This window comes from Callorhinus ursinus, unplaced genomic scaffold (assembly GCF_003265705.2).
Source record: "Callorhinus ursinus isolate GAN/ISIS: 27379988/994484 unplaced genomic scaffold, GSC_fseal_2.0 scaffold42, whole genome shotgun sequence".
In the NCBI taxonomy this organism is placed as follows: Eukaryota; Metazoa; Chordata; class Mammalia; order Carnivora; family Otariidae; genus Callorhinus; species Callorhinus ursinus.
This window is the reverse complement of record NW_027397104.1, coordinates 1,182,559-1,208,154: the sequence shown is the minus strand read 5'-3', so window position 1 is coordinate 1,208,154 and position 25,596 is coordinate 1,182,559. Positions and strand designations below refer to the sequence as shown.

At 41.2% G+C, this 25,596-nt stretch overlaps 1 protein-coding gene across 2 annotated transcripts in view; it reads left to right on the top strand.

Moving 5' to 3' along the window:
• RECK (reversion inducing cysteine rich protein with kazal motifs) overlaps window positions 1-16,352 on the top strand; it is a 73,825-nt gene extending 57,473 nt beyond the window's left edge. For both annotated transcript variants that reach the window (XM_025852802.2, XM_073881355.1), the window contains 5 exons: window positions 9,363-9,555; window positions 10,714-10,924; window positions 12,913-12,986; window positions 13,794-13,949; window positions 14,806-16,352. In XM_025852802.2, coding sequence (XP_025708587.2) covers window positions 9,363-9,555; window positions 10,714-10,924; window positions 12,913-12,986; window positions 13,794-13,949; window positions 14,806-15,027 — 856 coding nt within the window. In that variant the 3' untranslated portion in view covers window positions 15,028-16,352. The remainder of the gene's footprint in view (window positions 1-9,362; window positions 9,556-10,713; window positions 10,925-12,912; window positions 12,987-13,793; window positions 13,950-14,805) is intronic.
• Window positions 16,353-25,596: the final 9,244 nt, after the last annotated feature.

Sequence of the window (25,596 nt, the reverse complement as noted above, 5' to 3'; positions counted from 1 at the left end):
TTCATGTGTGTATTGGCCATCTGTAGGTCTTCTTTGGAGAAATGTCTGTTCATGTCTTCTATTTTTTAACTGGATTATTTGTTTTTTGGGTGTTGAGTTTTATAAGTTCTTTATGTATTTTGGATACTAACCCTTTATCAGATATGCCATTTGCAAATATCTTCTCCCATTCTGTAGGTTGCGTTTTAGTTTTGTTGATTGTTTCCTTTGCTGTGCAGAAGGTTTTTATTTTGATGTAGTCCAAATAATTTGTTTTTGCCTTTATTTCCCTTGCCTCAGGGGACCCATCTAGAAAAAGGTTGCTACAGCCGATGTCAGAGAAATTACTGCCTGTGTTCTCTTCTAGGATTTTTATGGTTTCAGGTCTTACATTTAGGTCTTTAATCCATTTCTAATTTATTTTTCTGTATTGTGTGAAAATGTGGTCCAGTTTCTTTCTCCTGCATGTTGCTGTCCAATTTTCACAACACCATTTGTTGAAGAGACTCTTTTTCCCATTGGATATTCTTTCCTGTGTTGTCAAAGATTAATTGACCATATAATTGTGCATTTACTTCTAGATTTTCTATTTATCGATCTATGTGTCTATTTTTGTGCCAGTACTATATTGTTTTGATTACTAACTTGAAGTCTAGAATTGTGATGCTTCTAGGTCTGCTTTGCTTTTCAAGATTGTTTTGGCTATTCAGAGTCTTTTGTGGTTCCATAAACATTTTAGGATTATTTATTCTAGTTCTGTGGAAAATGCTATTGGTATTTTGATAGGGATTACATTAAATGTGTAGATTGCTTTGGTTAATATAGACATTTTAACAGTATTTGTTCTTCCAATCCATGAGCAGGGAATGTCTTTCCATTTCTTTGTGTCATCTTCAATTTCTTTCATCAGTGTTTTATAGTTTTCAGAGTATGGGTCTTTTACCTCTTTGGTTAGGTTTATTCCTAGACATTTTATTATTTTTGGTGTAATTGTAAGTGGGATTTTTTTCTTAATTTCTCTTTCTGCTACTTCATTATTGGTGTATAGAAATGCAACAGATTTCTGTAAATTGATTTTGTATCCTGGAACTTTATTGATTTTGTGTATCAGTTCTAGCAGTTTGTTGGCGGAGTCTTTCTGGTCTTCTATGTATAGTGTCATGTGATCTGTAAATAGTGAAAGTTTTTCTTCCTTCTGATTTAGATGCCTTTTATTTCTTTTTGTTGTCTGATTGTTGTGGCTAGGACTTCAGTACAATGTTGAATAAAAGTGATGAGAACAGTCATCCTTGTCTTGTTCCTGACCTTAGGGGAAAGGCTCTCAGTTTTTCCCCATTGAGGAGGATGTTGCTGTGGGTTTTTCATATATGGCCATTACTATGTTGAGTTATGTTCCCTCTAAACCTTTGTTGAGGGTTTTTCTCATGAGTGGATGTTGTACTTTGTCAAATGCTTTTTCTGCATCTATTGAAATGGCCATATGGTTCTTATCCTTTCTGAGTGATGTGATGCATCATTTGATTGATTTACGAATAGTGAACCACCCTTGCAACTCAGGAATAAATCCCACTTAATCGTGGTGTATGAGTTTTTTAATGTATTGTTGGATTCGGTTTGCAAGTATTTTGTTGAGGGTTTTGCATCTATGTTCATCACAGACATTGGCCTGTAGTTCTCTTTTTGTGGTTTCTGTATCTGATTTTGGCACTAGGGTAGTGCTGGCCTCATAGAATGAATTTAGAAGTTTTTTTTCCTTCCTTCTCTATTTTTTGAGATAGTTTGAGAAGAATAGGTATTAACTCCTCATTAAATGTTTGGTAGAATTCGCCTATGAAGCCATCTGGTCCTGAACTGTTCTTTGTTGGGAGTTTTAAATTACTGATTCAATTTCTTTGCTGGTAATCAGTCTGTTCAAATTTTCTATTTCTTCCTGTTTCAGTTTTGGTAGGTATATGTTTTTAAGAATCTATCCATTTCTGGGTTCTCCAATTTATTGGCATATCGTTTTTCATAATATTCTCATAATGGTTTGTATTTTTGTGGTGTTTATTGTTATTCCTCCTCTCTCACTTGTGATTTTATTTATTTGGGTCCTTTCCCTTTCTTTCTTGGTAAGTCTAGCTAGAGGTTTTTCAATATTATTGATCTTTTTTTAACTAGCTCCTGGTTTCATTGATCTGTTGTATTGGTTTTTAGTTTTTTGTTTATTTTAGTTTTTATATAACTTATTTCTGCTCTGATCCTTATTTCCTTCCTTCTGCTGGTTTAGGTGTAAGATTAGGTTGTTTATCTGAGATTTTTCCTGCTTCTTGAGGTAAGCTTGTATTGCTATAAATTTCCCTCTTAGAACCGCTTTTGCTGTGTCCCAAAGGGTTTGGACCACTGTGTTTTCATTTACATTTGTTTCCATGTACTTTTTTATTTCTTCTTTTATTTCCTGATTGACCCATTTTTAGTAGTGCACATGAACCCCCATGCATTTGTGGTCTTTCCAGATTTTTTCTTGTGGTTAACTTCTAGTTTCATAGCATTGGGTCAGAAAAGACGTATGGTATAACTTCAGTCTTTTTAAATTTGTTGAGGCTTGTTTTGTGGCCTGAGATGTGATCTATTCTGGAGAATGTTCCATCTGCACTTGAAAAGAATGTATTGTGCTTTTTTATGATGGAATGTTCTCAGTATATTTGTTAAATTCATCTGGTCCAGTGTGTCATCAAAGCCATTGTTTCCTTGTTGATTTTCTGATTAGATGATCTGTCTATTGATTTCAGTGGGGTGTTTAAGTCCCCTACTTTGTATGATTATCAATTAGTTCCTTTATGTTTGTTATTAACTATTATATGTATTTATATATGTATTAACTATTATATGTATAATTACAACTGTTTTATCTTCTTATTGGATTGTACCCTTTATTATTATGTAGTGTCCTTCTTTGTCTCTTGTTACAGTCTTTGTTTTAAAGTCTATTTTGTCTGATATAAGTATTGTTACTCTGGCTTTTGACATCCATTTGCATGATAAATGTTTCTCTATCCCCTCACTTTGAATCTGCAGGTGTCTTTAGGTCTAAAATGAGTCTCTTATAGGCAGCATATAGATGGGTTGTTTTCTTATCCATTCTGTCAGCCTATGTCCTTTGATTGGAGCATTTAATTCATTTACATGCAAAGTAATTATTGATAGATATGTACTTATTGCCATTTATTGTGGTGCTTTCTGAAGATTTCCCTGATCTTTCTTGTCTTTCTCTCGTTAGCTGGTTTTCTTTAATGATGTATTTGCTTTTCTTTCTCTTTATTCTTTATTAGTGGTTTCTGAATTGTGGTTACCATTAGGTTTGTATCTAACATTGTCACCATACAGCAGTCTATATTAAGTTGATGGTCATTTAAGTTTGAACTCATTCTTTACTCCTCTCCTTCCCACATTTTAGGTATGTGGTGTCATATATTACATCATTTTATTTTGTGAGTTCTTTGATTTTTTTACAGAAATACTCATTTTTTACTCCTTTTGTTTTTCCTGCCTTCATACTGTAATTTTTGATCTTTACACTCAAAGAATACTCTTTAATATTTCTTGTATGGCTGGTTTAGTGGTCATGAACTCCTTTAGTTTTTGTTTGTCTGGGAAGCTCTACCTCTCCTTCTATTCTGAATGATAGCCTTGCTGGATAGAGTATTCTTGACTGCAAGTTTTTTTCCATTCATCACTTTGAATATATTATGCCACTCCTTTCTGGCTTGGCAAGTTTCTACTGAAAAATCCAGTGATAACCTCATGATGTTTCTTTCATATGTAACTGTCTTCTTTTGTCTTGTGGCTTTTAGTATTTTTTTCTTTATCACTGTGTTTTGCCATTTTAATTACAGTATGTCTTGGTGTGGATCTGCTTTTATTGATTTTGTTGGGGGTTCTCTGTGCCTCCTGGATCTAAATATCTGTTTCCTTCCCCAGATTAGAGAAATTTTCAGCTGTTATTTCTTCAAATAAATTCTCTGCTCCCTTTTTCTCTCTTCTTCCTCTGGGACTCCTATAACATGAATGTAATTATGTTTGGTGGAGTCACTGAGTTCCCTAAGTCTTTTCTCATTTTGTGTAATTCTCTTTTCTCTCTTTTGTTAAGGTTGATTACTTTCCATTACTCTGTCTTCTAGGTCATTAATTCATTCCTCTGCTTCTTCCAGCCTGCTGTTCATGCCATCAAGTGGGTTTTTCATTTCGTTTATTGAGCCCTTTATCTCTATGTTATTCCTTATCTCTGTGTTAAGTGTCTCACTAATGTCCTCCACTCTTTTCTCAAGTCCAGTGAGTATCCATCTGATCATTGCTTTAAATTATCCATCAGCATGTTACTTATGTCTGTTTTGCTTAGATCTCTGGCTGTGGACTTGTCCTATTCTTTCGTTTAGGACACATTTCTCTGTCTTCTCATTTTGTCTTAAGTCTCTGTGTGTTAGGAAAGTCAACTGCTTCCCCTGTTCTCTAATAAAAGCCTCGTTTCAAATGTTTAATAACTATTTGTTTTTCTATGTTGAGAGTAATGGCTTTATGAAGAAGTCCTGTAGTGCCCTGCAGTATAGTGTCCCCTGTTCCCTAGGGCCCGGTGCTCCTGGGAGTATCTCCAGTGTGTGCTGCGTGTGCTCTGCTGTTGTGTCCTGACCACTTTGTCCTTTAGGCCAGTCATCCGCAGAGGCTCTCTACCTGTCGTGGGCAGTGTTTGATCCTGGCCTGAATGTGGGGCATTTTAACTAGGTGTGCTTGGGTCTCTTTGTGAAATGAGACCTGTCACCACTGCTACTAGAACCTAGGCTCTGCAAAACTCCCACATGGGGAGATGCAGTGTGAGCAGGGGTTTGGGCTAGTCTTCTGGAGGAGGGACCCTGCCACACTGGGACTCAGTCAGTTGTTACTGGAAGGGGCAGTTCTACCAGAACATGATGGGGTCGGGCTTGGTTTAAGCAAGTGAAGTAGCGAGTATTGGTGCTGCACTGGTTCCTGAAGGTGGCCCTGTGCCTATGCTGAGAGGCAGGGGAGGGAAATGGTGCCTGCCAGCTCCTTTTTTCCCTGGAGGTGTCTCTGTGAATGCTGTCTCTCTGGGACACATTCTGAGATGAGTGAATAACCTCCCTACTGTGTGCCCCAGGTGCTCTTCAGATTGCTGTTTCCACACTGTATGTCTCTGAGCTGTTGGCCCTGCCTTTTCTTCAAGAGCAGCCCCAATGTCCTCTGAGCTCTCCCAGAGCCAAGCACACTGACCTTTAAAACTCCAGGCTTTAAGTCCCACTGGCTCCAAGAAGTCATGAAATTCAGGCCCTCTTGCTTTCCAAGCCAATTGTTATGGGGATTTGTTTTTCCCCATGCACTCCCCTGTGTGCTGGTTTGTCTCTCACCTTTCTCTGCAACTGTGACTGCCCCCCCACCACAGGGGCCATGATCCATTTCTCTTCTGAGCTATGTCTCTGCACTTCCTACCTTCTTCTTTACTTCTAGTTGTGGAGTTTGTTCTGCTAGTCTTCAAATCAATTTCCAGAGTATTTAGGATGGTTTGATAGTTATCTAGTGTATTTGTGAGATGAGGTGAGCCTAGGGTCTTCCTACTCTACTGCCATCTTCTCCAATCACTCCTCATCTTTTTCAACTGAAGACCACCACTTACTAAGCATCTATTGTCTACCAGACACTGAAATACAAAAATGAATTAAGAAGACCTCTGCCCTGAAGAGTTTGCAGTCTACAGGGAAAGAGCCATGTAAAGCTCCTTGATAACATGCTATGATTGGAGGCCCAGAAGTGGAGTTGAGGCAGCCTGGGAAAGCCTCTGGAGGATGTGATACTCAGCTAAGAAGACGAGGAGGAGATTGCCAGCAAGATTGACGGTGGAGGGTGGTGCTGGTGAAGGCAGAGAGAACAACAGGAGCAAAGATCTTGACTGCTAGAAATGAGGAAATAGCATGGTGTCTCCCAGGAGCTATAGCAGTTCTATAAGACCAAAACAGAAAGTGTGAGGCACAGAATGGTAGCAGACAAGATGAGAGAAATGGATGTATTCTTATTATAGGTATTTATGCCTGATAGTAATGGAAATTTTTTTCTACTTATCTACCTCCATTTTAGGGATTGGACATGAGAAATCTCTGGAAATGCAACTTCAGTTTTATGTGACATTATTTGTTTAGAGGCTCCTTCCTCTGCAGTTTCCTCATGAGCTCAGAGTACAGTGGATCTACCGTAAGGATGGGTTTCTGTATATGGTAGCCACAGGGCAGGAGTCCTGCTGACTCTCTTAGATTTAGGCTTCTAGAACAGGGAGTTTTCACTAGCTGCCTCAGAGACCTGAACAGGACGCATTCTTTTCTTGTAAAGGATATTGTGGAGAATAAGCAATTGCTTCTCCATCCTGAAAAACCTGATGCAGTATGGAGCAAGGGGAAGATTCTCACACATACTAAAAGAAATGACAAAGAGAATTGGTCACCCATTCTCACACATACTAAAAGAAATGGCAAAGAGAATTGGTCACCCATCTGGCAAAGCTTATACCATGAAAACTAAGCCCAAAAAGTTCCTATGGAAAGAAGACAGGATCCTGGGCATAAGAAATAAGCTGATAGGATGATATAGTTGTGTTGGGATGTGACTTCAGGGTTGTTTTGTTATTTGTTCATTTATTTTCTCTATTAGCTAACCCTTCTGAATAAGGTTGTTTTGCTCTTGTAATAAAACAATAAAATCTCAAAGTGGGAAGGTCATGCTGGGTATAATACAAAACCAATATAAAAAGAAAAGATTGAAAATTGCAGCTACAAGAAAATGAAAATTTTCTGCTTGGTGAGAAATGACAAACTGGAAAGAATATCACAGAGAAAGGGCTGATGTCCTTACAATATAAGGAGTCCCTACAAATCAACATGAAAAAATCAACAACCTAGTATGTGCTGGCCAGACAGAAGATATAGAGGACTATGATTCTGTAGGAGCTGGGAGTCACTAGATGGAGGGATCTTAGGTTTCTGAATCAGTATGTGGAAATCCACCTGCTGAACACACAAATGGATTGTATTTGAACTTATTTTAAAGTCCTGATACTTTGGGGTTTGTATACACTAGCTAGAGGTACTCTAATAAAAGCCTTTCAAATGTTTAATAACTTTGTTTTTCTATGTTTGTATCTTTGGTTCATTTTTCTATTAGGTTTTTTTATTTTTGCCCATTTTTATATTAGGTTGTTGATGAAGGTTGCTCTTGAGAAGCTTTCATAGGCCAGGTTTAAAAGTAACATTCACCTCTACTTCCAGCCACACTCCCGTCAGAACTCAATCATTTGGCCACAACTATTGCCAGGGAGCCTGGGAAATATAATCTAGATGTGTGCCCAGGAAGAAAATTAAATGAATTTGATGCACATCCAGCCAGTGTACCACAATGTTTCACCTTTCTCATATTAAGAGAAATGTAAATTAAATTAAAACTGCAACTGTAGGGGCACCTGGGTGGCTCAGTCGTTAAGCGTCTGCCTTCGGCCCAGGTCATGATCCCAGGGTCCTGGGATCAAGCCCTGCATCGGGCTCCCTGCTCTGCGGGAGGCCTGCTTCTCCCTCTCCCACTCCCCTTGCTTGTGTTCCCTCTCTCGCTATGTCTCTCTCTTGCTGTCAAATAGATAAATAAAAAATCTTAAAAAAAAAAACTACAACTATATACCATTTTCTTTCTACCAGATTGGCAAAGATAAAAATTTTGGTAGCATAATGTAAGGAATCCACTCCCATACAAGAAGGGGGTTGAAGGGAAGGTTGGTACATCCTCTATGGAGGGCAATTTGTCCAAGCCTATCAAAATTTTAAATGCACTTACTCATGACTCAGCATATATAAATGTTTATACTTACATAAAAGATCTCGGGAAAACTAAACAAGAAATTGACAATAGCAGCTGTCTTGAGGGGCATGCGAATGGCTGGGATGGAAGAGTAGGCGGTGACTTATTTTGCACTGTATACGATTTCCTATCTTTCCAATTTCACCATGGGCTTGTGTTATCTGTTCAAAAAAATAATTGTTTAAAAAATAGGAAGTTGTGTCCATTCATCAAATACCTACTAATGTACCAGCCATCTTTCTAAACACTAGGACACAGCACTAAGCAAGACAGAGTCCCTGCCCTGATCATGTTTAACTTAGCCCCTGGATTCTCAACTTTCCAATTGATCTTATTTCTCTATACTCAAATTGATAAAAGTTTTTCCTTCCAAAATTACCGAATGTCTCCTGATATTCTTGGTTCTCATCCCTTCCATGTTAATAGATAATGAAGTTCTAAATATTCTTTTCCATTGTTTTTTTCAAATGTCTTAAATTTCCAAAAAAACCCATAACTACACGCATTCTAATTTTAAATCCTGTCAGAAAAGGCGACTGTAGGTAGTAGTAGTAGTGATGGTGGTGGTGGTCATTTCAGAGCAGGAGGCTTATCCCTAAAGAGAGTAGAGCTCATTTTCTTTGAAATTAAAATAATGCTATTTGCTATATTCTTCTCCTTTTATTTTACAGACTAACATTTATGTATCCTGTTATTTCAAATGCCCAGTGAAAGCTCCACATTTTAATAGGTCTCCATATAGAAAGTTATAAATGCCCAGTGTAGAAATGAAAGAGCAGAAAAGTCTAAAGAAGAGCTATCATCCCCAAACCATCGGAGGAAGTTCAGGAACTGAGAATGAGGCAAGGTCCTGATGTTACTAGGAAAACCCAGTTTCGGGGGGTGGCACGCTCTCCGTGATTCACGACCAGCCAGTGGCAGGTCCTCAGCCTGTAAGCACAGGAGCCTGAGTTTTTCAGCTTATACTGTGAAGGCTTCTTTTAAGACAGACTCGTATAACCCAAGCTGGAAATAAGCCCCAGAAAATGCTTCATTTATTATTGACTAAAAGGCCTCTGACGTTGGACCCCAACCCACCCAATGGGCCTCATGTCCTGCCACTTCTATCCCTGTGACCTTGGCTCCTGCCCTCAGGGTCACCTCCCCTTTGCCCCAGCACTGTAGTCGCACCACACCTTTGCTCTTGCTGCTCCTTCAGGCTGGCAGGCCTGGGCAGCCCCTCTAGTCCCCCAGGTGGCGGCCAGGACACCACCTGCTCCTGTTGCTTTCTCCAGGCTCCTGAACCAGAATGACTCACTCCCAAGGGCATTTCGAGTGTAACTTGCTCGCTCGCTTCGTATGCATGCTTGACTCTCCCACTCTACATAAAGTCCTGGGGATAGGGACTGTTTCGGATTTCTCTCTCGCTTTTTTCTCAACCTCTTGTGCCTCGTCACTGCCTTACTGGCCCCATCATTTCCCCTCCCAGCATTGGCTGATGGTTCCACATTTGTGTTTTTCAGATGCATACCCAAACCACAAGTCTGCCTGACAACTTTTGATAAATTTGGATGTAGCCAATATGAGTGTTTGCCAAGACAGCTCACCTGTGACCAGGTTCGCGATCCTGTTTGTGACACAAACCACATGGAACACAGCAATCTCTGCACTTTGTACCAGAGGGGGCAAAGCCTCTTATACAAAGGCCCTTGCCAGGTACAGTTGTTTGGCTGACAAACCCAAGCATAAAATTAGTTTATGATCTTTTACAGATGAAGCAGCAGTAAGACCACTTGGGGGTCTTCTGTGAATCCTATCAAATCTAGAGAATTAAAATGAGCCCTCCCAAGACTGGTTTTTTCTCCTAACTCTGGAGGGCCCTCCTGCTTGTGTTGGTACCTTTGGCATCTAGTGGACAAGCAAGAACAGAGTGGCCTCCTGCCACCCACCATTAGGAAAAGAATGTAAAGTTACACACTCCTGGGATGCATCAGTACCGGTTTCACTTCCCCTTCTGTGGCCGTCATTAGCAAATAGCCCAGGAGAATGCGAGTTAAAGCCACCAAGAAGAGTCCTTTCCCACTCTTTCCACCAAAGTCCCACTCGTAGAAGAGTGAGTGAAAATTTCTCGAAGACTTAATGTCTTTTTACATCAGTTTATCTCTCAGCCTTTTACGGTTCATGTCAAAAAAAATACCCCCAAGGACAACCCCACACGCACCACTGCAGCGCCCCCGCCCCTGCCGCCCCCAGCCAGCTAACACCTGACATGATTGCTTCTCATTTCCTGGTCTTCACTGGCAGGAGAATGCCTTCAGCGTGTCTCCCGAGGTCTGTTTGCCCTCAGAGCTTGTGTTCCCAGTGCACTGATACCGTCTACTCTGAGTTCCCAGTCTTCTCTTCCTATTTCTTCCCTCTTACTGGCTACGAGTTTTGTCTTACTTACCCTAACCTACCTCATGGGTCCTGAGTCTCCACCCCACTGATCTCTCTACTCTTTCCTCTACTTATGCCTACCCAGCATGAAATGATAAGGCTTCTGAATTTGCATGGAGATTGATCTTGTTTTCATCAAACAGGTAGGTAGTTCTGGAATGATAGAAGTCTGGGGTGGAAGGGGGCAATATCTCCTCTCAGTTCCCATGGAATGAGCACCCACGTCCCAGAGAGGCTCAGCAAAGTAATAGTTTCAGTTCATCTTGGGACAGCCCTATTGACCCCACCCCCAATCCAAAGTTTAGCTGACCTTAGGAGCTTAATTAAGAGGGTCCAGGAATTTATACCTGTGTCTTTTTTCCTTTCTATTCTGTACTCTTGGTTAGAAAAAATGTGCCATAGAGGTTTATAGGCTAAATGTGCTTTGTTTGTCATCAGCCTTTCTGCAGAGCCACAGAGCCCATCTGTGGGCACAATGGGGAGACGTACAGTAGTGTGTGTGCTGCTTACTCAGATCGCGTAGCAGTTGATTACCACGGGCCCTGCCAGGCTGTTGGGGCCCTCTCAGAGTACAGTTCTGTCGCTGAGTGTGCTGCAGTGAAGTGTCCTTCGCTCTCTGTGACTGAGTGCAAACCAATCATCCCGCCAGGTAGGCTGGCAGTATTTGGGATGGGATTGGGAAGACTTCCTTATCTACCTCCAGGGAGTGAGTCACTCAGAAAGAGAGTTGACTCATTCACTTAGATTTTTCAAAAAGTCTTGGCTTGGGGCGCCTGGGTGGCTCCGTCAGGTAAGCATCCAACTCTTGATTTTGGCTCAGGTCATAATCTTGGGGTCGTGAGACTGAGCCCTGCGTCAGGCTCCGTGCCCAGCAGGAGTCTACTTGAGATTCTTTCTCCTTCTCCTTCTGCCCTTCCCCTGCTCATGATCTCACTTTCTCTCTTTCTAAATAAATAAGTAAAATCTTAAGAAAAAAACTTTTGGCTCTACCTGATGCTGATTAGTTGCATTACTCTGGTTCCACCTTAAAAAGCTATAGATTACCTTAGACATCATCTTGTCGATTGGATTTATTTTTTTTTAAAGATTTTATTTATTTATTTGACAGAGAGAGACACAGTAAGAGAAGGAACACAAGCAGGGGGAGTGGAAGAGAGAGAAGCAGGCTTCCCGCCGAGCAAGGAGCCCGATGTGGGGCTCGATCCCAGGACTCTGGGATCATGACCTGAGCCGAAGGCAGACGCTTAATGACTGAGCCACCCAGACGCCCCTTGTCAATTGGATTTAAAACAATATAGCAGGGGTGCCTGGCTGGCTCAGTCAAAAGAGCATGCAACTCTTGATCTCAGATTTGTGAGTCTGAGCCCCACATTGGGTGTAGAGATTACTTAAAAATAAATCCACCTAAATAAATAAATAAATAAATATGGCAAACTTTTTCAGGCAAAATCCCACCAAACACCAATATATAAATAGATAAAGCAATATTTTGTTACTAAAATTATGGTTATTAGTTCAAATGCATAAAGTTTACTCGTTATAAAGTTAATAAACAAAGAATTAGTAATTAATGAATAAATAAGTAATGAATGAATGAATGAAGTACTTTTGAGGAACACAAACATCTGAAATTGAGAGAAACATAAGATAGTGGTCTTAGATTGGCCTTAGCATCTAGTTGCATATGATCAAGAAAGTCTTGTTTCATACAGACTCTTACAAGTAGTAACAGTTTTCTTTTTTTTTAAGGTTTTTTTTTTTTTTAAAGATTTTTTTTTTTTGACAGCAAACACAAGCAAGGGGAGCGGAAGGGAGAGGGAGGGGCCGGCTCCCGCTGAGCAGAGAACCCGACATGGGGCTCGATCCCAGAACCCTGGGATCATGACCTGAGCCGAAGGCAGATGCTTAACCACCTGAGCCAGCCAGGCGCCCCAGTAGTAACAGTTTTCTTAAACTACTTACCTTAGAGTGCTGTACTTTTCAGTTAAACAGAGGTAGCAGAAAAGACTTTATCCCACTTCTGCACAGAACAGGTTATCTGGAGTCTGACAAGTTCATTCCTCCATCCCTGGATTCATAAAATGTTTCTCCAGCTTCTACTGTGTGCCAGAGACTCTTCTAGGCACTGGGGCACAGCAGTGAGCAAAACAAAGCCTCTTTCTTCCTGGAGACCATGTTCTCGTATTTTGTTACCATTTTTTAACAGCTTAAATATAATTTTTATAATTAAATTTTAATCAGACACTCACAGGATCCCTAAAACATCTGTTCCCTTGTTTTGCAGACAGGAAATCAAAGGCCCAGGAAAGCACTTGCCTAGGATCACAGTGAGTTTTGAGGCAGGGCAGGGTCCAGGCCCCACATCTCTTGAAAGGCGCTCTCTTCTCTGCTATCTTAGACCATCACACGTCGCCCTGAGAAAGTGGTAAAGGATGAAAGCAGGGGTGGAGGAAGTATTTGGGTAAACGTATAGATAATAAGATCCCAGTTGGTCAGGGAACATACCTAAAAGTACCGTCATCAGGGAGGACAGCTACAACTCTCCTAACACAAAATGAAGGGTTGGTTATTTCACCGACTATTTTGAATTCTCATTTTCTAATTCTGAACACACATAAAATGGTTTCTGTTATACAGGTGCTTGTTGCCCATTATGTGCTGGAATGTTAAGAGTTTTATTTGACAAAGAAAAACTGGATACTATTGCAAAGGTAAATTGCTTTATGTGCCAGGTACTGTTGAAACCTCATTGATAAACCTCTCAGTAATCCTATAGAGTAGAATGTGTTGTCCCATTTATAGAGGAAGAAAGTAATTCACAGAAAAGCATAACTAGTGGAACTAGGATTTGAGCACAGGCTGTCTGGCCCCCAATCCTGTGTTCCTTTCCTCTACACCCTGGCTGTTTGGTAACCTTGCTGTGCACAACACAGCCTGAGCCTGCCTTAGAAAAGGTCCCCTGCTTGCAGAGTATGTAGAGTTAGAGCTCGAGGCAGAACCAAGCAGCCAGAGACTGGTAGTTGCCCAGATGGTTTCAAGGCGGCCTGCCCTCACAGTCCCCATTCCTCCATGGGGGTGCTTCCAGAACCTGCCACCTTCCCATGGCCGCTTTGCTCCTTTCCCTTTGATGTACCATCACTTCTGCTCCACTTCTGTGGACACAGGGTTCCAGAAATGTAGCAGCCAACACCTGCCACTACCTAGAAAAGTATCCCCGTTTGGATTCAAATACCTGTATTTTTATAGGAAGAATTTAATCATTTTCCTGTGGCTCCCAACTGAGAACAGTCCCTTAAAAGGGAGTGGGGGGCTTTGGGTGAGTGTTTATCTTGGCTACAAAGCTCAGCAGTAAGACAAAAGCCCTTTGGAAAGGACTCTGGAGATTTAGAATTCAGCCAGCAGGGCCCCTTTTGGGGCCCCACACTTAGGGTTCCAATAGGCAAGGTAGCAAGGCAGCCTAGGCAGTAATAAGGAATTCCTCTTTTATTCAGGTAATGGAATTTTTTTTCTCTTCCCAGGTAACAAACAAAAAGCCAATAACAGTTCTGGAAATACTTCAGAAAATCCGCATGCATGTATCTGTCCCGCAGTGTGACGTATTTGGATACTTCAGCATTGAATCCGAAATTGTAATCCTGATCATTCCTGTTGATCATTATCCAAAAGCTTTGCAGGTGGGGTTCAGCACGCATTGTGCAGGCTTCTTGTTTGGAGGACTTAGGAGGGGGTAGGAAATGGGGGCATTTGGAAAGCTAGGGCAGGAGGGAGAAAAGCAAGGCAGTCTCAGAAGAACAGAGCTGTACCAGGTGAGCATTTTCCAGGTGCCTGAGGCGGGGCACATATCTGACGGCAGAATGTGAAGGAGTGGGAGAGTGGAGAGGCTGAGAGGTTGCGCAGTATGCAGACGTGGAAGGCATCTGCTTACATACAGATGAGGCAGTTGAGGCCCAGGGAGGGAAGGGGCTGATACAGGTCATGCAGTGACACAGCCGGAGTAGATACCTGTCCCCTTGGGACAGGGGACGAGAAGATACCTGTCCCCTGCTCCCAGTGGGGAGGAGAAGCCCACCAGGACTGGTCTTATGGACCCCATTTTTCTTCCTCATACTCTAGAGGTGAGTCTCACTCCTGTGGGCCCAAGTGTCAGTATCAAAACAGTGGGGGCTCAAGTCAAGGGTGAATACAAGCGGTTTGTACACTGCCACAGTCAGGAAGCTGAGGAAAGCCCCTTGCTCTCCTCTGGGATGGGGAAGGAAGCACTGAAAGTCCATTGTGTCTAACTGTGGGAAGGTAATGTCTAAATGTGGCTAAGTGGTAAGGGCAGTGGCATTGTGCATCATTTCTGATTTAATTTCCCTCGATGCTGTTACTATTGGTGTAATAAAGTAAGACTATACTAAAATATGACTTTGGCTAAAAAAGGACAGAGAAAGCACATTCTCTGTTAGAATATATGTGGATTGTGTCTGACTTGCCCATTTCACGGATCCTGTGGTTGTAGACTTTAAAAATCTGATTCTCCTCTCCCAGATTGAGGCCTGCAATAAAGAAGCAGAGAAGATCGAATCCCTCATCAACTCCGACAGCCCCACGCTGGCGTCCCACGTCCCTCTGTCTGCCCTCATCATTTCCCAGGTACAGGTCTCGAGCAGTGTGCCATCAACCGGCATCGAGACCAGAGCCCCCTGCCCCTCCTGCCTCGTCCTCCTCAGCCTGGGCCCTGCCTTGCACATGGTCTGGACACATAACTGACCACCTGTGAAAAGTGCAAAATGTTGTGAAAGACATGCAGGACTCCTGGTTTGTAGTTGAATAGTGGCCAAGGAGAAGCACTTGTCACCTCTGTTCACCACACAGTATTTTTTTTAATCTGCCAATATTAGGGTTTTTGTTTTGTTCTTACAAATGTTAAAATATGTTCTTCCAAATACTAATGAAAAGAGGACGTCTTCTTTTGGTGGATCACTGCCTTACAGTTTATACTTTGCTCATTAGATGGGTTCCCCCCCCCACACTGTAAAACAAATTTGATATCATTGGTAAGTGAGATGATCACTTTTTAGAAAGGAACTCACTTTACTATAAGCTTCATACCCAGAAATTTCTTTTCAGAGTTCCTTTAAGTATTAAGGTGCCCCTAGTGTGTGTGTGTTTCTTTACAGATAATTACCTACTCTGTCTAGAAGCTAGGGGTCACCGTGAAGAGCCTGCTATTAGAGTGTGAAATAAAGATAATGCATCTTTGAAATTATCATATAAATCATCAGGCAAATTTAATTTACAGAAATTTAATTCCAGAACCCATCTATTGTGTTCAGCAAAGCCAGCTAAGGAAATGGCATTTACGAGATACATTGTAAGCAATAGGCTCAGTGGTTACTAATGTGTGTATGACTTTTGCGAAGGAGAGAAGTTATATCACATCAAAACATATTGCATTATGCATTTTTATATTAACCAGATGTATATTCTTCGGTATTCATCCGAGTTAAACCTAGAGTTTTTAAATATCAATCTTTAAACCAATTGCTGCTACTTATATACTTGCCAAAAAGTGAAATAATTAGTAGTTCATGTAAATAATACATGATATTTCTATTTTATTATGAAGAAGGTAAATAGCCATATTTGTAAAATGACAATCATGTGTGTTAACCCAGTACTTTCCGTTCATGAAGACACATTGCTTTTTGTGATATGCACAGTGTGGGTAAGTGTTCTGACTTTCTTTTTTGATATAGAATTATAAAGAATTGTGGTTTATATATTTAAAAATGTCAGTCTAAGTATTAAAGTGTTTGCATGTTGTCTAAGCAATTGAATACTTTGAATGTGTTTCACAGTTTGAAATAAGCTATTCAATGTAATGCTTCTTGTTTGTATGCACCTAAACTTAGATGTTACATGAAGTACTTTTTTCAGTATTATATGTACCCTTTGAAATATATAGGGATATGCTCATTATACCAAAATATTGTTTAAAAGTGGGCACTTAAAGCTTTCAGAATATCTCAGTGCTGATGTAGCATGTTTGTTGCAATTGCTTTTTCTATATAAATGTCTTCAATGCAATATACTGGAAAGCTTTTCTATTTTAATAAAAATAATTTTATATGATTATGTGTACTTCCAAGCAGTGTGGACATTTAAAATGAAACCACTGACCACTCTTGGGTAAGCTATGTCCTTTGTTCTAGAAGAAGAAATTATGGGAGTTTTATTATTCCCAGCCAAGGGCCCCAGGAGAACGGGGCAGCTGGGACGGAGCTGGTCAGAGCAGACCGAGGCTTGACCAGAGGGCATGCTGTGGCAGGAAGTCAAGGACAAAGACCCCAGCTTTAGGCCCTCCAAGACCCAGCACCAGTCGAGGCAGTCCTCCTCCCCACTGCCCTGGGCCCAGTGTTGCCGCTCCACGGCACATCCTGAGACAGACAGAACTCTGGGCTGTGGAGACAGAGGGCCTATTGATTAGAGCCTGAGAGGATCTATCAGTCATGAGGCTAAGGCCCCAAACCTCCATGGCTGACAACAACAGAGGCTCACATTTTACTTCCATCACGTGTTTACTGTGGGTCAGCTGCACTTCTGCTTTACACCGTCTTCACTCCAGGACCCCTTCCAGTGTCCTCACAGAGTGGGAGGAAAGAGGCTGGAGCTCTGAGGGAGCTACTCGGAGCTTGCTCTTGGGCTGCTGGTCCTAGCAGGGTCGACAGCACAGGTGCCGCTAAGGCCCAGGCTGACAGTGGACACCTGCCGGGTTCCTGGATAGGCCGCTGAGGTCACCACTTCCACCACCACGGATTCACATCCAGCTGTGGCAGATTCCTGTGCAGGAACTAGGAGACCCATTGGTGCTTTACCTGGAGGCGTGGCTGACTGACTCAATCTTCAGCCCAGACACCAAGTCGTAATTCTGAAAATGGAGTGGATGAGCCAGGTCCTGCCAACAGAGGACATAGTTCACTCTGGAGACTTAGCTGAAATCACCATCTTCGGTCAGCCCTGTGTACAAAATCAGGTGGAGAGCATCCCCCTGAGCCTGGCATGGTGGCACCAGGAACATCGTGCCCGAGATACGCATGTGCACAGAGGAAAGACCATGTGAGGACAAAGCAAGATGGAAGCCATCTGCAAGCTAAGGAGAGAGGCCTCAGAAGAAACCAACCCTGCTGACACCTTGATCGTGGACTTCCAGCCTTCAGATCTTTGAGAAAATAAATATCTATTGTTTAAACCAAAAAACAAAACAACCACCAAAGGAGGAGAAGAAGAGACAAGAACCACAGCTGTCCCTTAGGTCTCTGCTTAGAAGTGACTCTGTTATTTCTGCTTACATCTTACTGGCCCAAGCAACTCACATGGCCACTCCTGAGTTCAAAAGGTAGGGAGGTATAATCTTCTGGGGTGGGTGTGTGTGTTGGGGGGAGGCAGCAAGGATGGAGCTGGGGGAGGGACCATGAGTATTTGGGACAATAATAAAGTCCACCATGGAAGTCGTTTCTCATCAGGATAGCCAGGATGGACAAAAATTTTTTATTAGAAAATTAGTAGAAGTTTCATAGTCTGGGAAGGAACTAGAGAAATGAGAGAGGACTATGACTGTACAGACTACAGTTAGATTACCTACTCCTGTTTTGTACAGGCAAACCATAACTAACCGCTGTGCCACTCAGATCTTAGTTGACAGACCTTCTTACCAGAAACAAATGTCCCAAAGCTTGTATTGAAGATGTCCTAGGGACTGTGACTGATGCCGATAGTGACACCATGCCAAGCTCACCAACTCACTGAGAAGTGAGCTGACGCTGGAGGAGGATGTGGGATTGAAGTTTTAAAATAACCCGGGAAGAGGCCTGAGAAATGGAATGAGGCTGTTTGGATAACTGGAGGTAATACTGATGATATGGAGGCAGACAATGTTGATACGGAGTTCTACTACCTAGCTGCAGACAGGGGTCCACCTAGCACAGCTGAAGGCAGTTCCTAGAAAAGTAAAACTGTTTTCATGTTTACACCCTAACAAGCGGAGCCTGCGAAAGACTGGTTTTTATCTTGAGGCAAATGCTCTTGGTAGCCTTTGCCTCTTTACTTGCCTTCCTGGACTTTGACTCGGCTTGGGCAGCAGAGTGTAGAGAGCCCGACCAGCCAGCTATAGTCGTGCATAAGTGAACCCACTTAGTTTAAACTTGTGTTGTTCAAGGTCAACTGTATTTGCTTCATAGAGAGGCTGTGAGAATTGCATGAGATAAACAGGCTGAGGCTAAACCCTGAGAATGGAGGCCAGGCCCAGGGGAAGCCTGGCACCTGGCCTGGCTGTTAATGTCTCCTCAGCAGAGTCCAGGATGTTCACAGGACAGAAGGAGAGGAAGCACTGCCTCATAACGAGATCAGGGGATGATCTCAAATCAAAGGTCTCTCATGCACACCAGAGCTATCCAGGTTAGTCAGAAGAACCGAGAGGGCAAGGGCAGAGGCTCTGGATGCCATTCAAGGCCAGCACATCTCATCTGCTCAATACCTCCCCTTCCTAACTTGTCAGCTCCACTCTTCTGTTACTGGGACCCACCTTTCTCATACTGTGCCTTTTACCAAGAATGCATCTCCTAAAGTCATCTGGCAAAGCCTTCCTTCTGTCTCCTCCTTTCTCTCCTCCTCCTAACTAGACAGTCTAGTGTGCCTTGGGAGGAGTTAGGAGGAGGAGAGAAAGGAGGAGACAGAAGGCTTCTTGGAGAGGGTTTGATTTGAGCTGGGCCAGAAACAGGAAGGCTTTGCCAGATGACTTTAGGAGATGCATTCTTGGTAAAAGGTACAGTATGAGAAAGGTACAGAAGCAGGAGAGTCCGCGTGTAATATTATTTTTTAAAGATTATTTATTTATTTGTCAGAGAGCGAGAGAGTACACAAGCAAGGGGAGCGGGAGGCAGAGGGAGAAGCAGGCTCCCCGCTGAGCAAGGAGCTTGATGTGGGGCTCGATCCCAGGACCCTGGGATCATGACCTGAACCGAAGGCAGGCCTTAACCAACTGAGCCACCCAGGTATCCCAAACTGTAATATTATTAACACCATTTATAGTTGATGCAACTAAGCCTGAGATTAAAGAATTTCTCCAAGGTCACATGGCTAGTAAGTAGCAAAGCAGGGACATTTTGAACCCAGGCCTAACTTAAAGCTTATGCTCATATTTATTATACTGTGTATTTCCCTTTAAGTACAGCTTTGGCCCATCCCATATATTTTCTAACAACAGTAATGAAGAGAGTATAATAGGATAAAATAAGGAGATTTTCTGCCAAGGTTTTTAATTTCTAGTTGCCATGGCTTTCTACCCATTGAGCTACTACAGTGAATTTTTTGTTCTAAAAACCTCTGCAGAACAAGAGCCAAAGCCTGAAGGGCTTAAAGCATAGTTTGAATCTTAAACTATGGGAAGACTTTATAACGCTGTAAGAGCTTAGACTGAGAAGGGCTGAGTCATGGGATGCAGCACATTCTGGGGAAACAGATTTTAGGACAAAAACAAAATGCCTTTTCTGAAAAGGGAGATCTGGTCGACATTTGCTGGGTTTAGGCTGCTCAGCTTGTGGAGAAGTCTCTGTTTGAGTGTAAAAGATCTTGTACCCAACTATGGAGGCTGCAAGGGGGTAGACATTCATTTCTCTATTGGAAATCTGAAAGCTTGGATGCAGGCATGTGACCCTGGCTCCACCAGATGCTCCTGCCCAGGAACCTGAGTCTGGAGAAGGTGACCCAGAAATGTGGAGAGAGTCAGGAAAGATTCTGGATTGCTTGAGTATTAATCCCCAAGAGACTACAGTAATTGTGACTGAGTTACCTTCAGTGTTCAAGTGTGCGTTTTCTGCCATCAGTAGAATTTGGATTTGATCTAGACAGGGAAAGAATTCCCTTTTTACATATCTAAATTGTGATTGGGAAATGTTAAGTGCACAGTGTAAACAGTGACACTTAAAGACTGCTAAGTGTCATCTCATTTAATTGGAAAAAAAACCCTCTAAGATAGGTATTACTATCTTTATATCAACACCTGGATCAGAATCACAGTCAGTGGGGAGCAGAGCCAGAACTTGGATGAGAGCCACATGACTTCATGTCCATGCCCCACACTCTTAAACATTACAGTTAGTATTCTTTTTTTTAAAAAAAGATTTTGTTTATTTATTTGACACAGTGAGAGAGGGAAGGAACACAAGCAGGGTGGAGTGGGAGAGGGAGAAGCAGAGTTCCTGCTGAGCAGGGAGCCCGATGTGGGGCTCGATCCCAGGACCCTGGGATCATGACCTGAGCCGAAGGCAGATGCTTACTGACTGAGCCACCCAGGCACCCCTACAGTTAGTATTCTAATTCTCATTCATCTCTGAACATCTGCTTTGATTTTGCCTTTCAGTGCACTAGGAGGGATTTTTAAAAAATGTATAAATGGTTCAAAATTTTTCAATTAGCCTTCTGTTACTAAGTTTTAGTTTTATTACATTATGCTCAGAAAATTTAAATGGTTCTACTTTCAGGAATTTATCATGGTTTACTTTAAGGACTACTATTGGGGTCAACTTTTGTATTTGTTCCCTAGAAATTTGAAAATAAAGTTATCAAGTTTAAGTGGTCTTAACACAAATTAAAAGGCAGATATTGTCAGACTGGATAAAAAGAAAGATCCAGCTACATCTTGTCAACTACAGCTGTCCATTTTTAATGTAATGAAACAGTTTGATTAGACGTTAAAGGGTGAAGTAGTGGTAAACATTTCTATAGTGCTTATTCTGTGTCGAGAACGGTTCTGGGGTGCCTGGGTGGCACAGTCGGTTGAGCATCCGACTCTTGGTTTTGGCACAGGTCATCATCTCAGGGCCCTGATCTCAGGGTCATGAGATCGAGCCCTGTCGGGCTCCACGCTCAGTATGGAGTCCGCTTAAGTGTCTCTCTCCCTCTGTCCCCTACCCCTGACTCTTGTGCATGTGCTCTCTCTCTCTCAAATAAATAAGTAAATCTTTAAAAAAAAAAAAGAACTATTCTAAGCACTTTACATTTACTAGCTCATTAATCTTCACAATCATTTTATGAGGGAGGTACTATTACTATTACCATTTTACAGAGGAGAAAACTAAGTCAGGTAACTTATCCAAGGTCACACATTGTTCACATGAAGTTTATATTTTTATATTTACAGAGCATTCAGTTACAGGTGGCTTAGTGTGAACAATGTTGCAATAAAGCAAGGGTTATACATTTTTTGCATATGTGTACACATTTCATCTTACATATTTCTATACTACTCGATATACATAACCTTCAAATACATCAAAATCAAGTTTTTTAATTTATTATTTTTTTAGGATTTTATTCATTTATTTGAGAGAGAGAGAGCACAAGCAGAGGAGAGGGTCAGAGGGAGAGGGAAAAGCAGGCTGCTGAGTGGGGAGCCTGACACGAGGCTTGATCCCAGGACCCTGGGATCATGACTTGAGGGGAAGGCAGACATTTAACCAACTGAGCCACCCAGGCGCCCCTCAAAATCAAGTTTTATGCCAATAAGCTATAATTCTATGAAACATAAAGGCCAAATGGCATTCTGGTATGGGAAACAGTAGTATCCTATGTTGCTGAAACAAGGAAAAAAAGTTAAAGGGTGGAAACTAGATGAATCTACTAATACTAATTAAAAGAAAGCTTTAATGACTACATTAATATAAGACAAAGTAAATTTCACAGGAAGGAATATTACTAGAGATAGAGCCCTCTCATAATGATGAGTTAATTTATCAAAATGATACAAGAATTTTCAATGTTTATGCTCCAAATAAAAAGTTTCAAAGTACGTGAAGCACCCAAAGCAATCTACACATTCAATGCAATCCCTACAGAATACCATCAGCATTTTCCACAGAGCCAGAACAAATAATCCTAAAATTTGTATGGAACCACAAAAGACCGTGAATAGCCAAAGTAATGTTGAAAAGAAAATCAAAGCTGGAGGCATCACAATTCTGGACTTCAAGCTATATTACAAAGCTATAGTCATCAGGACAGTATGATATTGGCACAAAAACAGGCACATAGATCAATGGAACAGAACAGAGAACTCAGAAATGAACCCTCAGCTCTATGGTCAACTAATCCTCGACAAAGCAGGAAAGAATATCCAATGGGAAAAGGACAGTCTCTTCAATAAACGGTGCCGGGAAAATTGGACAGCCACATGCAGAAGAATGAAACTGGACCACTTTCTTACACCATACATAAAAATAAACTCATAATGGATGAAAGACCTAAATGTGGTACAGGAATCCATCAAAATCCTAGAGGAGAACACAGACAGCAACGTCTTTGACCTTGGCCACAGCAACTTCTTGCTAGACATGTCTCTAAAGGCAAGGGAAGCAAGGGCAAAAATGAACTATTGGGACTTCATTAGGATAAAAAACTTTTGCACAGCAACGGAAACAGTCAACAAAACTAAAAGGCAACCTACAGGGGCACCTGGGTGGCTCAGTCGTTAAGCGTCTGCCTTCAGCTCAGGTCATGATCCCAGGGTCCTGGGATCGAGCCCCGCATCAGGCTCCCTGCTCCTTGGGAAGCCTGCTTCTCCCTCTCCCACTCCCTCTGCTTGTGTTCCCTCTCTCACTGTGTCTCTCTCTGCCAAATAAATAAATAAAATCTTTTTAAAAAAATAAAAATAAAAGGCAACCTACAGAATGGGAGAAAAAATGTCTTATCAGATAAAGGGCTAGTATCCAAAACCTATGAGTTCTTTTATAGAACAAAAAATCCAGTCAAGAAATGGATACAAAACCCAAAAAATCCAGTCAAGAAATGGGACGATGAACAGAGTTCTCCAAAGAAGACATGCAAATGGCCAACAGACACATGAAAAACTGCTCAACATCAGTTGGCATAAGGGAAATACAAATCAAAACCACAATGAGATACCACCTCACACTAGTCAGAATGGTTAAAATTAACAACTCAAGAAACAACAAATGTTGCAAGGATGCAGAGAAAGGGGAACCCTCCTACACTGTTGGCAGGAATGCAAACTGGTGCAGCCACTCCAGAAAACAGGCTGGAGGTTCCTCAAAAAGTTAAAAATAGAACTACCCTACAGCCCAGCAATTGCACTATTAGGTATTTATCCAGAGGATATAAACATAGTGATTCGAAGGGGCACATACACCCCAATGTTTCTAGCAGCAATGCCCACAATTGCCCAAATATGGAAAGAGCCCAGATGTCCACTGACAGATAAATGGATAAAGATATATATACAATGGAATATTACTCAGCCATCAAAAAGAATGAAATCTTGGCATTTGCAATGACGTGGATGGAACTAGAGAGTATTATGCTAAGTGAAATAAGTCAGTCAGAGAAAGACAAACACCATATGATTTCACTCATGTGGAATTTAAGAAACAAAACAGCTGAACATAGGGGAAGGGAAGGAAAAAGAAAATAAGATGAAAACAGAGAGAGAGAGGAAAACCATAAGAGACTCTTAACTCTAGGAAACAAACTGAGGGTTGCTGGAGGGGAGACGGGTAGGGGGAATGGGGTAATTAGGTGATGAGCATTAAGGAGGGCACTTGATGTAATGAGCACTAGGTGTTACATGCAACTGATAAATCACTAAATTCTACCCCTGAAATTAATAATACAGTATATGTTAACTAAATTGAATTTAAATTTAAAAATTACAAAAAAACACAAAGTACATGAAGCAGAACTTATTCAAATATCAGGAGAAATAGACAAATCCACAATTATATCTGAAGATTTCAGCATCCCTCTCTCAATATTTGATAGAATAAGTAGACAGAAAGTCAATAAGGATATAAAAGACTTGAACAACATTATCAGTCCACTTCATCTAATTGAAATTTATGGAACATTCTACCCAGTAACAACAGAACACAGTCTTTTCAAGTGTACACAGAATGTTTACCAAGATAAAGCCACATTCTGGGCCATAAAATAATTCTCAGTAAATGTAAGAAAAGATTGAAGTAATACAAAGTATATTCTCGGTCCACACAGAATTAAAGTGGGAATCAATAACAGAAAAATAATCTGGAATTTCCCAAATATTTGGAAAGTAAATAACATTTTAAAATAACCTATAAGTCATGAGAGAATAAATCACAAGGGATATTAGAAATGATTTTGAACTAAATAAAAACAAAAGCACAACATATCAAATTTAGTGACATGCAGCTAAAAACAGTCTTAGAGGGAAATTTATAGCACTTAATGCTTATATTAGAAAGGAAGAATGTCTTACAATCAATGACCTGATTTCCCCTTTAAGAAACTGGAAAAATAAGAGTAAGTTAAACCCCATGTAAACAGAAAAAAAAGTAATATAAAAATCAATGAAATAGTAAATGGGAAAATAATAGAGAAAATCAATGAAACAAAAAGCTGGGTTTTTTTTGAGATCAATAGTACAATTGATTCTCATGATTTGCAGCAGTTATGTTCTATAAAATTGCAGGGGACACGGCATTGGAGAATACTGACCCATTGCTGCTAGGGAAAATACTGGGTTAGGTTCCTGTGAGCCTCTGGCCACAACATTTTTGTCGGTGGATCAGTAATAGCTTTACTTCATGTGTGTCTTTGTTTAAAGATACCTTATTTAATTCATGCTGTTGATTCATGAACATGGAACTCATGGCCAACAGCATTTGAAGTCATGCCTGAACAAAGTTTATCTAACACATAAATTTTCTCCATAAGGCACAACACAGCCCTCTTGCATTTAGGGGCACTAAACAACACTTCAGCACTTCACTTGGGGACCATTTTAAACAGCAGAATCACCAACAGAAAACACAAAAATGCCCCAAACCTGGGACTACATAGACTCTGGGAAGGACATTTGTTTACGAGTAAGAGCTATCTCATGGCGTCTCCTTGTTCAACCTCAGCTGGGAACTTGTGTGTTGGGCAATTCAAATTTTTCAATGTCTGCACATGTTTTCCAATGACTGAAAGCATTGCAAGTATTGATTTGAGGGTTACAAATAAATCTTAGCAAGTAGGTGAATTCATAAACACAGAATCCACAAATAATACGGATCAACTATGTTGATAAACCTTTAGAAGGCACAGTATCAGAAATGATAAAGGGTCACCATTAGACATCATTCTTTTAAAGGATAACAATATTAGCAACCTCATGCATATAAATTCCACCATTTAGGTGAATGAAATACACAAATTTCTTAAAAGATTCAAGTTACCAAAGCTCACTCAAGAAGAAAAGGACAATCTGAAGAATTCCATATCTATCAATAAAGCGGAATTTGT